The 14,459-nt window shown below is 41.7% G+C and overlaps 1 protein-coding gene across 3 annotated transcripts in view; it reads left to right on the top strand.

Moving 5' to 3' along the window:
* LOC118388663 (SPRY domain-containing protein 3-like) overlaps positions 1 to 14,459 on the top strand; it is a 47,693-nt gene that overhangs the window by 16,935 nt on the left and 16,299 nt on the right. For all 3 annotated transcript variants that reach the window (XR_004826594.2, XM_035778003.2, XM_035778002.2), the window contains exon 7: positions 13,008 to 13,157. Coding sequence is in view for 2 of the 3 variants with exons in the window: in XM_035778003.2 (XP_035633896.1) it covers positions 13,008 to 13,157 (150 nt within the window). In the remaining variant the exon portion in view is untranslated. The remainder of the gene's footprint in view (positions 1 to 13,007; positions 13,158 to 14,459) is intronic.

Genomic DNA, 14,459 nt, shown 5'->3' with positions numbered 1-14,459 from the left:
TCTTCGTCATATCATTGGGATGGTTACTTTGCTTTTTGAGAGGAAGTGGAGTGGCTGGCAATAGGTATTTTCCCTTAACTTACGTAAAGGGATAGTTCACTCCAAAATCAGCATGGACTCCACATTTTGAGTTTTGAAAATGTCAGAAAATGTACTTGAAGTTCTATGACCAGAATAAGAATGTAAAACAAGTCAGTGGAAATCTAATTAGCATATTAACCAAATAGAGATATCTTCTACATTGGATGCGTCACAATCCACTGTATCTGCTGATGTCGCACTTCCGCATTTGCGGTGAAATAGGACAGAGCGGTGTCAAACTATGAGACATCCCGAAAATCGAGATTCTCACGAACACGTACATGTCAGTTGTTTTGCTCTAGTGCGCCCACAGGTCTCACAAGACTCGTCTGAAGGTCCCTGGTACCAGTTGAAAGAATGAATGGAAGTACAGTTGAAGTCGGAAGTTTACATACACTTAGGTTGGAGTCCTTAAAACTCGTTTTTCAACCGCTCCACAAATTTCTTGTAAACAACTATAGTTTTGGCAAGTCGGTTAGGACATCTACTTTGTGCAAGACACAAGGATTTTTTCCCACAATTGTTTCCAGACAGATTATTTCACTTATAATTCAATCTTATCACAATTCCAGTTAGTCAGAAGTTTACATACACTAAGTTGATGGGGCCTGTCTGGTTCATCCTTGGGAGCAATTTCCAAAGGTACCACGTTCATCTGTACAAACAATAGTACGCAAGTATAAATACCGTGGGACCACGCAGCCGTCATTCCGCTCAGGAAGGAGATGCGTTCTGTCTCCTAGAGATGAATGTACTTTGGTGCGAAAAGTGCAAATCAATCCCAGAACAACAGCAAAGGACCTTGTGAAGATGCTGGAGGAAACAGGTACAAAAGTATCTATATCCACAGTAAAACAAGTCCTATATCGACATAACATGAATGGCCGCTCAGCAAGGAAGAAGCCACTGCTCTAAAACCGCCATAAAAAAAGCCAGACTACGGTTTGCAACTGCACACGGGGACAAAGATCGTGCTTTTTGGACAAATCTCTTATGGTCTGATGAAACGAAAATAGAACTGTTTGGCCATAATGACCATTGTTATGTTTGGAGGAAAAAGGGGAGGCTTGCAAGCCGAAGAACACCATACCAACCGTGAAGCACGGGGGTGGCAGCATCATGTTATAGGTGCTTTGCTGCAGGAGGGACTGGTGCACTTCACAAAAAAAATGGCATCATGAGGAAGGAAAATTATGTGGATATATTGAAGCAACATCTCAAGACATCAGTCAGGAAGTTAAAGCTTGGTCGCAAATGGGTCTTCCAAATGGACAATGACCCCAAGCATACTTCCAAAATTGTGGCAAAATGGCTTAAGGACAACAAAGTCAAGGTATTGGAGTGTCCATCACACAGCCCTGACCTCAATTCTATAGAAAATTAGTGAGCAGGAGGAATTGGCCAAAATTCACCCAACGTATTGTGGGAAGGTTGTGGAAGGCTATCCAAAATGTTTGACCCAAGTTAAACAATTTAAAGGCAATGCTACCAAATACTAATTGAGTTTATGTATACTTCTGACCCACTGGGAACGTGATGAAGGAAATGAAAGCTGAAATAAATCATTCTCGCTACTATTATTTTGACATTTCACATTCTTAAAATAAAGTGGTGATCCTAACTGACCTAAGAAAGGACATTTTTACTAGGATTAAATGTCAGGAATCGTGAAAAACTGAGATGTATGTAAACTTCCAACTTCAACTGTATATAAGGAGATAGTTTAGAAACTTCCTTTAGATTTTTTTTGGGGGGGGCCATCTGTTGTTCCATGTAGTGAATATGTTATTCAATGCATTTGTATGAGCTAATAGCAGTAAGGCCAAATACACATTTTCATCAAATAATACATTTCAAAAAAGTTGTTTGATACTTCCAGGGGTCTTAAAATTCCAAATTAAATAGCAGTTATCCTTGTTATGACCTCCTTAAAACAATTCCATATAGCTTAGTGGAACCACCTGGCTTTGCCAGGGCTTAGATTGTAATGGGTTAAACAAGACTGATTTCTTTAGCACACTAGTTCAAGGGGAGTCATTCTAATTTGGTGAAACGTATATCAGTTCTCTGAATTGGCCTTCCCTATCCTTTCCTCTCTCATTCTCTCTCTACCTTACTCTTTTCCTGCCATGTCGGACGGGGTTCCGGGAATCAGTAAATCTGACACCAATGCAACAGAGCATGCAGGGATACAGTAACAGTACAGGTGGGCCATTCACTGCAGATTCAGTGTGTTGGTAGAAAGCAGGGCTGGAAAAGCTGCCCTCATTCAACACAGTCTATTAATAGACAAACTACTCAGAAAAAAGATCTGAGGATTACCTGTTGACGAACAATAGGGGTTTGCTGTTGTTTTTTTCGCTACGTTTTACTACAGAGTGAGGAAAATAATGAGGCGGGAAATGCAGGCTATGAGTAAGGCTGTGACGGTCATGTAATTTTGGATGGCGGTAATTGGCCAGCCAAATGACCTCGGTCATTGTAATAACCGTTTGAATAGCAAAAATACTGCCTGTTCACCCCGCTATCGCCAAGGCCATCAGACTGTTAAACAGCCACCACTAACATTGAGTGGTTGCTGCCAACATACTGACTCAACTCCAGCCACTTTAATAATGTACAAATTGATGTAAAAATGTATCACTAGCCACTTTAAACAATGCCAGTTAATATAATGTTTACATACCCTACATTACTCATCTCATATGTATAGTGGGGCAGAAAAGTATTTAGTCAGCCACCAATTGTGCAAGTTCTCCCACTTAAAAAGATGAGAGAGGCCTGTAATTTTCATCATAGGTACACTTCAACTATGACAGACAAAATGAGAAAAAAAATCCAGAAAATCACATTGTAGGATTTTTTATTTCACCTTTATTTAACCAGGTAGGCTAGTTGAGAACAAGTTCTCATTTGCAACTGCGACCTGGCCAAGATAAAGCATAGCAGTGTGAACAGACAACACAGAGTTACACATGGAGTAAACAATTAACAAGTCAATAACACAGTAGAAAAAAGAAAAAAGTTGGTGAGGGAGATGAAAGTCTCCAACTTCAGCGATTTTTGCAATTCGTTCCAGTCACAGGCAGCATAGTACTGGAACGAAAGGCGGCCAAATAAGGTGTAGGCTTTAGGGATGATCAGTGAGATACACCTGCTGGAGCGCGTGCTACGGATGGGTGTTGCCATCGTGACCAGTGAACTGAGATAAGGCGGAGCTTTACCTAGCATAGACTTGTAGATGACCTGGAGCCAGAGGGTCTGGCGACGAATATGTAGCGAGGGCCAGCCGACTAGAGCATACAAGTCGCAGTGGTGGGTGGTATAAGGTGCTTTAGTGACAAAACAGATGGCACTGTGATAAACTGCATCCAGTTTGCGGAGTAGAGTGTTGGAAGCAATTTTGTAGATGACATCGCCGAAGTCGAGGATCGGTAGGATAGTCAGTTTTACTAGGGTAAGCTTGGCGGCGTGGGTGAAGGAGGCTTTGTTGCGGAATAGAAAGCCGACTCTTGATTTGATTTTCGATTGGAGATGTTTGATATGAGTCTGGAAGGAGAGTTTGCAGTCTAGCCAGACACCTAGATACTTATAGATGTCCACATATTCAAGGTCGGAACCATCCAGGGTGGTGATGCTAGTCGGGCATGCGGGTGCAGGCAGCGATCGGTTGAAAAGCATGCATTTGGTTTTACTAGCGTTTAAGAGCAGTTGGAGGCCACGGAAGGAGTGTTGTATGGCATTGAAGCTCGTTTGGAGGTTAGATATCACAGTGTCCAATGACGGGCCGAAAGTATATAGAATGGTGACGTCTGCGTAGAGGTGGATCAGGGAATCACCCGCAGCAAGAGCAACATCATTGATATACACAGAGAAAAGAGTCGGCCCGAGAATTGAACCCTGTGGCACCCCCATAGAGACTGCCAGAGGACCGGACAGCATGCCCTCCGATTTGACACACTGAACTCTGTCTGCAAAGTAATTGGTGAACCAGGCAAGGCAGTCATCCGAAAAACCGAGGCTACTGAGTCTGCCGATAAGAATATGGTGATTGACAGAGTCGAAAGCCTTGGCAAGGTCGATGAAGACGGCTGCACAGTACTGTCTTTTTTCGTTGGCGGTTATGATATCGTTTAGTACCTTGAGTGTGGCTGAGGTGCAACCGTGACCGGCTCGGAAACCAGATTGCACAGCGGAGAAGGTACGGTGGGATTCGAGATGGTCAGTGACCTGTTTGTTGACTTGGCTTTCGAAGACCGTAGATAGGCAGGGCAGGATGGATATAGGTCTGTAACAGTTTGGGTCCAGGGTGTCAGTAACAGTTTGGGTCCAGGATTTGGGTAAAGGAGAACCTGGAGAGGCTTGGGCGAGGAGCTGCGGGGGGGGGGTTTGGCGGCATGGCCAGCCGTTGAGAAATGCTTGTTGAAGTCTTCTATAATCATGGATTTATCGGTGGTGACCATGTTACCTAGCCTCAGTGCAGTAGGCAGCTGGGAGGAGGTGCTCTTGTTCTCCATGGACTTCACAGTGTCCCAGAACTTTTTGGAGTTGGAGCTACAGGATGCAAACTTCTGCCTGAAGAGGCTGGCCTTAGCTTTCCTGACTGACTGCGTGTATTGGTTCCTGACTTCCCTGAATAGTTGCATATCGCGGGGACTATTCGATGCTATTGCAGTCCGCCACAGGATGTTTTTGTGCTGGTCGAGGGCAGTCAGGTCTGGAGTGAATCAAGGGCTGTATCTGTTCTTAGTTCTGCATTTTTTGAATGGAGCATGCTTATCTAAAATGGTGAGGAAGTGACTTTTAAAGAATGACCAGGCATCCTCAACTGACGGGATGAGGTCAATTAATTTATTTGCAAATTATCTGAGGAAGTCTGAGGACCTGAGCGCTCCCGAGTAGGTTTTCATCAAGGATCTCTCAGTACTTTGCTCCATTCAACTTTGCCTCAATCCTGACTAGTCTCCCAGTCCCTGCTGCTAAAAAATACCCCCACAGCATGATGATACCACGACCAGGCTTCACCGTAGGGATGGTGCCAGGGTTCCTCTATACGTGAGGCTTGGCATTCAGGCCAAAGTGCTCAATCTTGGTTTCATCGTGGTCTGAGTCCTTTAGGTGCCTTTTGACAAACTCCAAGTGGGCTGTCACATGCTTTTTACTGAGGAGTGGCTTCCGTCTGGCTACTTTACCATAAAGGCCTGATTGGTGGAGTGCTGCAGAGATCAAGTCAAGAGGTCTGAATACTTTCCGAATGCAATGTATATATGGTTATTTAAATTTTTTAATGGTTATTTTATTTTCATGGCTGGCTTCATCCATAACCTTAGGTAACATGGTAATACGTAATTGTGCCAGTCCTAGCTAAGAGACGGACATGGCAGGAGTCACGTAGTAGGGACAGACACCTGTATAAGTTGGAGCATGTAGCCAGCCTACTGTATATTAACTGTACAGTACTTGAGTGAGTAAGACTGTGTCAGAAATACTGTAATGTTTAATGGTGTGAATTTCTGTTGTTTTTGGATACTGTTGGTATAAGAAAGAAGGGATGCCATGGGGGTGTGATTTTCGCTTCGTGGTAATTGTTCATGTCTCATACACACTCAACAGGCTACTTCTCTCGGCAGCCCTGTTTCTCCCCTTTTTCTGTCTGTCTGTCTGTCTGTCTGTCTGTCTGTCTGTCTGTCTGTCTGTCTGTCTGTCTGTCTTTCTCTCTTTCTCTCTTTCTCTCTTTCTCTCTTTCTCTCTTTCTCTCTTTCTCTCTTTCTCTCTTTCTCTCTTTCTCTCTTTCTCTCTGCTCTCCCTTTCCTGTCTTGATCTCTCACCCTCTTTAGGTCTCTTTGTCTTTTGTTTTGATGGAGATTTATGATGGGGGTTGTCTGTCTGGCAGTATCCGTCGTGAGGCAGGCTGTAGGGTTGGTGTCTGACTCAGTAGGGAGACACACCATACCTGCTTTAGCATGGGTAGGGGTGGTTGTGCAGCTGAAAGGCCCTGGGACAGGCAAGGCAAACCTACATACCTCTTTCACTTTTAATTATAACCCACATCCCCAAATACGCCCCAATACTGCATCACTAGGGCTGTGACAATACCAGTATTGCAATATTTTTTTCCATGGCAAAAATGAAAACATGAAGCAGATCAAACTCTTTGGTCTTTTAAAATCCTGCTGTATGTCAAATATTGTGTGCTATAGCTTGGAAAGTAAATAAATGTGACTCTGAATGACATGCCATCATAATGATGTTTGTTTCCAACATTAGGGCCGTTTTCCTAAAGAAGTCAAATCCGCTTTGTGTTTTGTTTCCTTGCCACAATGCTAACGCATATCGCAATACAGGTATTGACCCAGCACTACGTGTCACAGCAACACCCCAAAAACCATCCGTGCATCCAGTCGCTTTCCCAAACCCCTTATCCACTCCACATTGACCCTGGCAAGGGGCAATCCCAGCCACACCACTCACACACTTCCAAACTGTGGAGACAGCAGCCAGGGCCTTTTTATTCACACACCTTGACTTTTTCCACATTTAGTTGTGTTATAGCCTGAATTTAAAATGGATTAAATTGAGATTTATTTGTCACTGGCCTACACACAATACTCCATAATGTCAACGTTTCTTTTTTTCTTTTTACAAATTAATAAAAAATTACAAGTTGAAATGTCTTGAGTCAATAAGTATTCAACCCCTTTCTTATGGCAAGCCTAAATAAGTTCAGGAGTAAAAATGGGCGTAACAAGTCACAAAATAAGTTGCATGGACCCAATGTGTGCAATAATAGTGTTAAACATGATTTTTGAAGGACTACCTCATCTCTGTACCCCACACATACAATTATCTGTAAGGTCCTTTAGTCAAGCAATACATTTAAAACACAGATTCAACCACAAAGACCAGGGAGGTTTTCACCTATTGGTAAATGGGTAAAAAATAAAAAGTAGTCAATACATTTTTTGTCCTGAATACAAAGTGTTACGTTATGGCAAATCCAATACAACACATTACTCAGTACCACGCTCCATATTTTCAAGCATAGTGGAGGCTGCATCATGTTATGGGTATGCTTGTAATCGTTTTGAAAACAGAACTTCCAGGAGGCCGTCAGCTGTTGCGTACTTTAGTAGCTCAAGTAGCTATCTTGCTTGCTCATTTGCAAAGCATCATCATAACCCTTGCGAATTCAATGTTTTCGGGCGGCAACAATATTTTTGGGGAAGCCTGACTTCCCTTGGCATTCATAAGTACACGGCACTGTTCAGCATGCAACATTAGATCAATGACTGTCAACACAATTACATGCTTAGTTTGACAATGAAGGAGAGGACGTAGTTCTCACAAAATATGAAGTATTTTTTCGTATGGTAGAAAGAAATTTGAGCAACAACAAAACTATTTTTGGCCAGACTTTTTGGCTATTGAATTCAATGCTTCGGGTGGCAACAATGTCATAACTCTTTTTGTCCAGACAGCATCAGATACATGGGCTACACATACTGAGACAGGGGGTTCTGTTGCGCTCACTCGGATGCTACATTCAGCCACTTGCGAATTGAAGGATAATTATGAAACAGAGAGACGAAAGATACATTATTTTATGCATTGTTTTATTTGTATGTATTTTTTGGGGGGGGCTGGCTTCCCTTGGTAACCATAAATACACGCCACTGTTCGGCATTCAAAATTAGATCAATGACTGTCAACACAATTACATGCTTAGTTTGACACTGAAGGTGAGTTGTCACAAAAGATGAGAGGTATTTTCGGAATGTAGGAAGAAAGTAATTTGAGCAACAATAAAACGTTTAACAGGCGATTCGTAACATTTGAATCAATTTCCTAAACGATGCGTTCTAAAGTTGGATCGGGCCCTGTGGTCCGATGAACTTATATCTCAAGCATTTGAATCGTTACGTCCATAATAACTCACTATATGGATTCATTTATTTTATACAGTCATTTTTGCTAATCTTTATTCATAAGGATGTCAATCATTTCTGGCCCCACTGTATAGTTATAAAAAGAGCCTAAAAATACCATTTTCATCATGTTACAAAAATAAATGGGTGTTACAAATGTAAAAAGCATGTCAAACGTCCTTCCTTCCAATGAAGTTTCTATATGATAACTGACAGAACAATCTGTGATACCAAACATATTTAAGGCCTGGTGTGGAATCGCTCTAAAAATGGATCCTGGCATCTGATCTTAAAGCAGGATCTCACACCTTGTGAAGTATAGTGGAGACCATGTTTTGATTTTTCTGGAAATATTCTAGCCATATTCATGCTAGGGTTGGAACTCTGTGACTGTTTGCAGTGCTTGCCCGTGTGACTGTGGTTCTTTGGCTGGATGGCTGCCTATTCTGCATCAAGCCTATGTGTAATGTGTATTGCATATGTGTGTACGTGTTGGCTCCAGCGTGGCAAAGTACTGGGGTTAAGGCTAAAACCTGCCTAGAGCGTTTAAAACAATTATTGTATTAAGAGGTGTTGACTTACCCGAGGAATGAAGGTGTCGACACAGGGCTGCATGGTTATGTTTTGCTCAGATGATGAAACCGTCTCCCACGTAACATTTCTGCTTTGGCAGCCTGCAAAGGTAGGTTAGATGGTGGCTTGACATGAACTTTTTTTTAGCAACTCGTCCTTTGGACAAGTAGGATCAATTTTGTACTTGTCCTATAAAAGAAAAGGTGTGTAACACCATGGGCCAAAAAGGTGACTGTAAATTGTGTTGTATGATTTAAGGAACCACTTCACGGCAGGTAACCTAGCGGTTCAGGGTGTTGGGCCAGTAACTGAAAGGTCGCTGGTTCGAATCCCCAAAACTATGTGACAGATCTGTGCCCTTGAGCAAGGCACTTAACCCTATCATCATGTAAGTCACTCTGCTAAATGACTCAAATGTAAAACAATTAGTATTGAATAGAGGAGAAACTCAGCTTTCCAATTGTGTTAAAATTATTTCTCAACACCCAATTTTGAGTGGTTGAGATACGGTTTTACAACCGGAGTATGTAGCATCGGTTTCATCAACTGCACACCTGCGGCAGGGTAGCCTAGTGGTTAGAGCGTTGGTCTAGTAACCGGAAGGTTGCAAGTTCAAACCCCGAGCTGACAAGGTACAAATCTGTCGTTCTGCCCCTGAACAGGCAGTTAACCCACTGTTCCTAGTCATTGAAAATAAGAATTTGTTCTTAACTGACTTGTCTGGTTAAATAAAGGTAAAATAAAAAATAAATAAAAATCAACTCAGTGTCAGCTATTTGCAGTTTTACACGAGTGCCGGTGGAAAGTTATTTTAGAAAATCGTACTTGACAATGCATTAATACATGCTATTAGGTAAACAGTTAACTAGCGAGATAACCTGCCAAACTACACTATGTTTTGGATTGGCAATCTAGTTAATCTGTTGTAGGCTATATCATTATTTTACCTGCTGTGCAATGTCTCTCTCTCCTCTGACAACTGCCCACTCACACTCGCTATAACTGGGCAAATAACTCAATAATTAGACATCAATATCCAGAAATGTGTACATGGAGCTAGGCTCGCATTGATCAAAAAAAAAAAAAAAATGCATTTCGCGACTGCATGATTGAAAGACGGTTTGTGCCTGTCAATGCAGGCCTACAATAAGATATTGGGAAGACCGTGCGTAACACATTGCACAGTGGAAACGGATCAATTTCTGATCAGGTTCTGAGCCGAATTGTTTGATTGTGTGATTGTCCATTCGGACAACTTAAATCTATAATCTGCTTGTCCGACAATTTTCTTTATTTTCCCCGGGCAAGCGGACATGCGTTAATGTCGAGTCCTGCCTGCCATCTCCATCTCTTCATTATCTCCAACCCCACACCTACCCTCAGGATGAGCTTATTTGCTCTGGTAATGACTGGGTGTTCACTACGGACTGGAGTGATCAGTCAAGCTGACATGCTAAGAGACATATATTTATGGGAACTCCTTAGAAACGTGGACAGAGCAGGTGTTACAGGCACAACATGTACCTACACTCGGAGAGAGAGAGAAATAGCATGGAGGACAACAAAAATCAGATTCCACTCTGCAGAGCCATGGGTAAACTTGCAGCATTTCTTGGTCATTCTCTAATGCTAGAGATGCTTCTACCTGTCATGATGCCTATAGCCTTAGGGGGATCTGCTCTAATCTGCTCTAATCTTTGCTCATTGTTTCAACAGGAATGTTATTTTCCATCAAAAATGTTTTATCTGAAAGCTGTGCCCGTACCAGGTTCATAGTGCTTTATTCTTATTTTTTTTATACATGTGTGGTTGGTTCAATTTAAATGTGCATTGGAATAACTATTGAAATTACACAAAATGTTGGATAAGCTATTTGCAGTGAGTCATGATTAAAGTTTACCAAGGTCAGCACTGCCACTGCAGACAAAATGACACAGATAGATAAGTAAACGGTCGTCTCACGGCACCTGTTGCTGGGGCAGCGAGCAGGTCCAAAAAAGAATCCCTTTACCTTGTCTTACCGACATCCCTTTATATCCCACACACGCACACACACACGCACACGCACACACACATCGTGAGGATCAGAGAGAGATTTAGGGATGTCATCACACCCACCGGATCCTGCTGACTGCCACAGGGAGGGCCAGCTACGGTAAATCAGTGACCACACACACTCTATTACTCAGCATCAGGAAGGTGTCATTAGACTGTACCTAGGAGCCCTATTTGGTCTTCAAAGACGCAGGCATGATAGATGGAAAAAACCATCACAACCATCAATATTGTATTTTCTTTTTTATTCAAAGTTCAGGAGGTCAAGGTGAAAGTGGGAGGAATAGGAAGAGAAAAGTGAAAGGCCGAAAGAGAGCTATCTGGTAAGCCGGTAATTGCTCTACAGAGAGGAAAGAGAAAAGGGTGGCGTTGACAGATTGTCGTAAAGTAATAATAATGATAATTATTTTTTCCCTGCGTTTTATTTACAGTGCTTGCCTGCTCTCTTTGCTAGTCAGGGCAGAGGGAAAGGGTCACACAGTGTTTCCTGGCACAAATCACACACACACACACATACCATGTACGTTAATCCTTTTACACCTCACAAGCACACATGTCACGGCTGTTCTTGTCAAATTGTTATTTTTCCTCCCTCTTGATATCAAGTATTTGTTTGAGGTGGGAACCATGGTTCTCTGGCAGACCTAAAGCATGTCTAGAGAGTCGGGCCTACCCATGACTGATTCAGGTCACATTGGAGTAATTATCAGTTATATATGCTGAATGTAGTTAGCGAACGACAAGGAAACTAAGCTATGACAGGATATGAGGTCATGAGGCAGATAGACTACCTGATTGAATTGTGTTGATATGACCGGGACCTCAGTGTGACCTCGGATAAATGTTTGTTTATGCTTGTTTTGTACTCTATCAATGAGATGAGTACCTCAGTCACCTTTGACCTCATAGCTCCTCTGTTTTGTCATCTGGACTGGTAAGTGGTTGTTTTCTTTATGGCCACCACATGTTCGCTAGTCGACCATTTCATTCGTCACATTAGCTTTAACCTGCGAACACTTTCCTGGACAATTACAGTACTCTACTTTCTACGCTGATGTGTTCCTGTCAGCCCTACAGATTCTGATCAAGTCACGCCAGAGGGCTCCAGGCCCACAAGTCTGGTTGCAATCAGAGAGTCTTTCTTATGTTTGAGAGGGTTTTACCTGGTGGGCCTTATGCCTGTTCCAATTGGATTGTCTTTATGATAAATGGTTATCAAAAGCACTTTAGGATGAGTCAAGCGGAACTGTTAAATTTAATAGACAGTCGAAAATATTCTCTTGTCTCTCACCCTCATGACCTGGCCCCTAAAAGCCTTCAAGAGCCCATGGCCCCATCAACTTCTCCTGCTGAAATATTCCTATGTGATAAAATTAAATCAAATGTTATTTGTCACATGCGCCGAATACAACCGGTGTAGACATTACAGTGAAATTTTTACTTAAGTCCTTAACAAACAATTCCGTTTTAAGAAAAATAAGTGTGAAGTAAAAATAGAGAAATAAAAAATACAAGTTTTAAAAAATTCAAGAGCAGCAATCAGAGTCAATGTGCGGGGGCACCGGTTAGTCGAGGGCATATGTGAGGGTATATGTGTGAGTGTGTCTGTACATGTCTGTCTGATTCTGTGGTTTTATAAGCACCACAGAGAGAAGATCTGTTGTTACCTAAATCCTAAATTCGGCCAAGGTACAAATGTTACATTCACCCTGAAAACTGTTTTGAGGTATTGTCTTCATTATAACTGAGCATAGTTTAAGGTAATTATTACAACTCTATATCCTGGTTGTTTTTCTTTCTTCCTCAGATTAAATGAGAATAAACACATAGATTGCAGACCAATATTTACAAGTGTGTAATTTTGATGCTGAGTCAAGAGTGTTTTTACCTTTCAGTAGGAAAGGACAGAGGGAAAGGGTCACACACAGTGCATCCTGGCACAAATCACACACACACACACACACACACACATACCCATACCAGGGCGGCAGGTTGGGCCAGTAACCAGATCTAGATCGAATCCCCGAGCTGTAAGGTAAAAATCTGTCGTTCTGTCCCTGAACAAGGCAGTTAACCCACTGTTCCTAGGCCGTCACTGTCAATAAGATTTTTTTTCTTAACAGACTTAGTTAAATAAAGGTTAAATTAAAACTTATTAAAATATCATAAATTGTCTATTGTTCTTGTCCTGGGGTTTTGTGTGTTGAGGAGAACGTGCTTATTCTCTTCATCCCGGGCCCTGTATCATTAATTATGTTAAATGGTACTGAATGTACTTTGTTGAGCTAGTGCAATGTTAATTTCAATTAGTTTACTTATTTGTAGATACAGTATTTGCCTTATTGTGATGTGCGATGCCATCCTCCTCCGCAGTTGCTGGAGTACGTGGGTAAAGGGAAGAGCATTGTGGATGTGGGTTTGGCCCAATCCCGTCTACCCCTCAACACACGCTGCCACTACTACGAACTGGAGATCACCGACGCAGGAGAGAAGTGCTACATCGCCCTGGGACTGGCACGCAGGGTATGTATCCTTATCATAGTTTTATTTTTATGTCTTTTTTTGGCAGTAAAGAGCAAAAGGGAAGTAAGGAAGAGAAATGGTGTGCTAGAACGGCAGACATCATCTGGATTCGAACCCATTCCAGAGTACTGGCATACATGTGTGCTCTGAAGGCAGCGGCAGTAACCGCCATAACACCTCAGGCCACTTCCTCATACATTATCATCATCATTGTCATTCATTCATTGCTATTATCACTAGTCATTATCTCCAGCATAATGAACATCAAGAACACTATTATTATCATCATTATCCAGCCTATAATGAGTCTATCAGAGTTTGTGAAACATGTTATACTTCCACAGCATTCTACGGTTCTTAATACAGAAATATCTACTTTACATAAGTATTCACACCCTGGAGTCAATACATGTTAAAATCACCTTTGGCAGCGATTACAACTTTCTGGGTAAGTCTAAGAGCTTTGCACACCAGGATTGTACAATATTTATACAAAAACTCTTCAAGCTCTGTCAAGTTGTTTTTTGATCAGTCATTTTCAAGTCTTGCCATAGATTATGAAGTTTATTTCAGTCAAAACTGTAACTAGGCCTCTCAAGAACATTCAATGTTTTCTTGGTAAGCAACTCCAGTGTATATTTGGTCTTGTATTTGAGTTTATTGTTCTGGTGGAATGTAAACTGAACTAGGTTTTCCTCTAGGATTTTGCCTGTGCTTAGTTCCATTCAGTTTCTTTTTTATCCTGAAAAACAAACATAACACTTTGTATTCAGAACAAAAAGTGAATTGTTTTGCAACATTATTTGCAGTATTACTTTAGTGCTTGTTGCAAACAGGGATGCCTTGGAATATGTTTTATTCTGTATAGGCTTCCTTTTTTAAAACTCTGTCTATTAGGTTAGTATTGTGGTGTTTAGCCATCATCAGTTTTCTCCTATAACAGTCATTAAACTCTTAACGGTTTTAAAGTCACCATTGGCTTCATGGTGAAATCCCTTAGCGGTTTCCTTCCTCACCGGCAACTGAGTTAGGAAGGACACCTGTATATGTGTAGTGACTGGGTGTACCATCCAAGCCTTAATTAATAACTTTACCATGCTCAAAGGGATATTCAATGTCTGCTTTTTTATCTACCAATCTATCTACCAATAGGTGACCTTTTTTGCGAGGCATTGGAACACCTCCCTGGTCTTTGTGGTTGAAGCTGTGTTTGAAATGTACTGCTCGACTGAGGGGCCTTATAGATAATTGTATGTGTGGGGTACAGAGATAAGGTAGTCATTCAAAAAGTCATGTTAGACA

Source organism: Oncorhynchus keta, chromosome 10 (assembly GCF_023373465.1).
Source record: "Oncorhynchus keta strain PuntledgeMale-10-30-2019 chromosome 10, Oket_V2, whole genome shotgun sequence".
Classification (NCBI taxonomy): domain Eukaryota; kingdom Metazoa; phylum Chordata; class Actinopteri; order Salmoniformes; family Salmonidae; genus Oncorhynchus; species Oncorhynchus keta.
The sequence above is the reverse complement of the archived record's forward strand: the minus strand, read 5'-3'. Positions and strand labels throughout refer to the sequence as shown.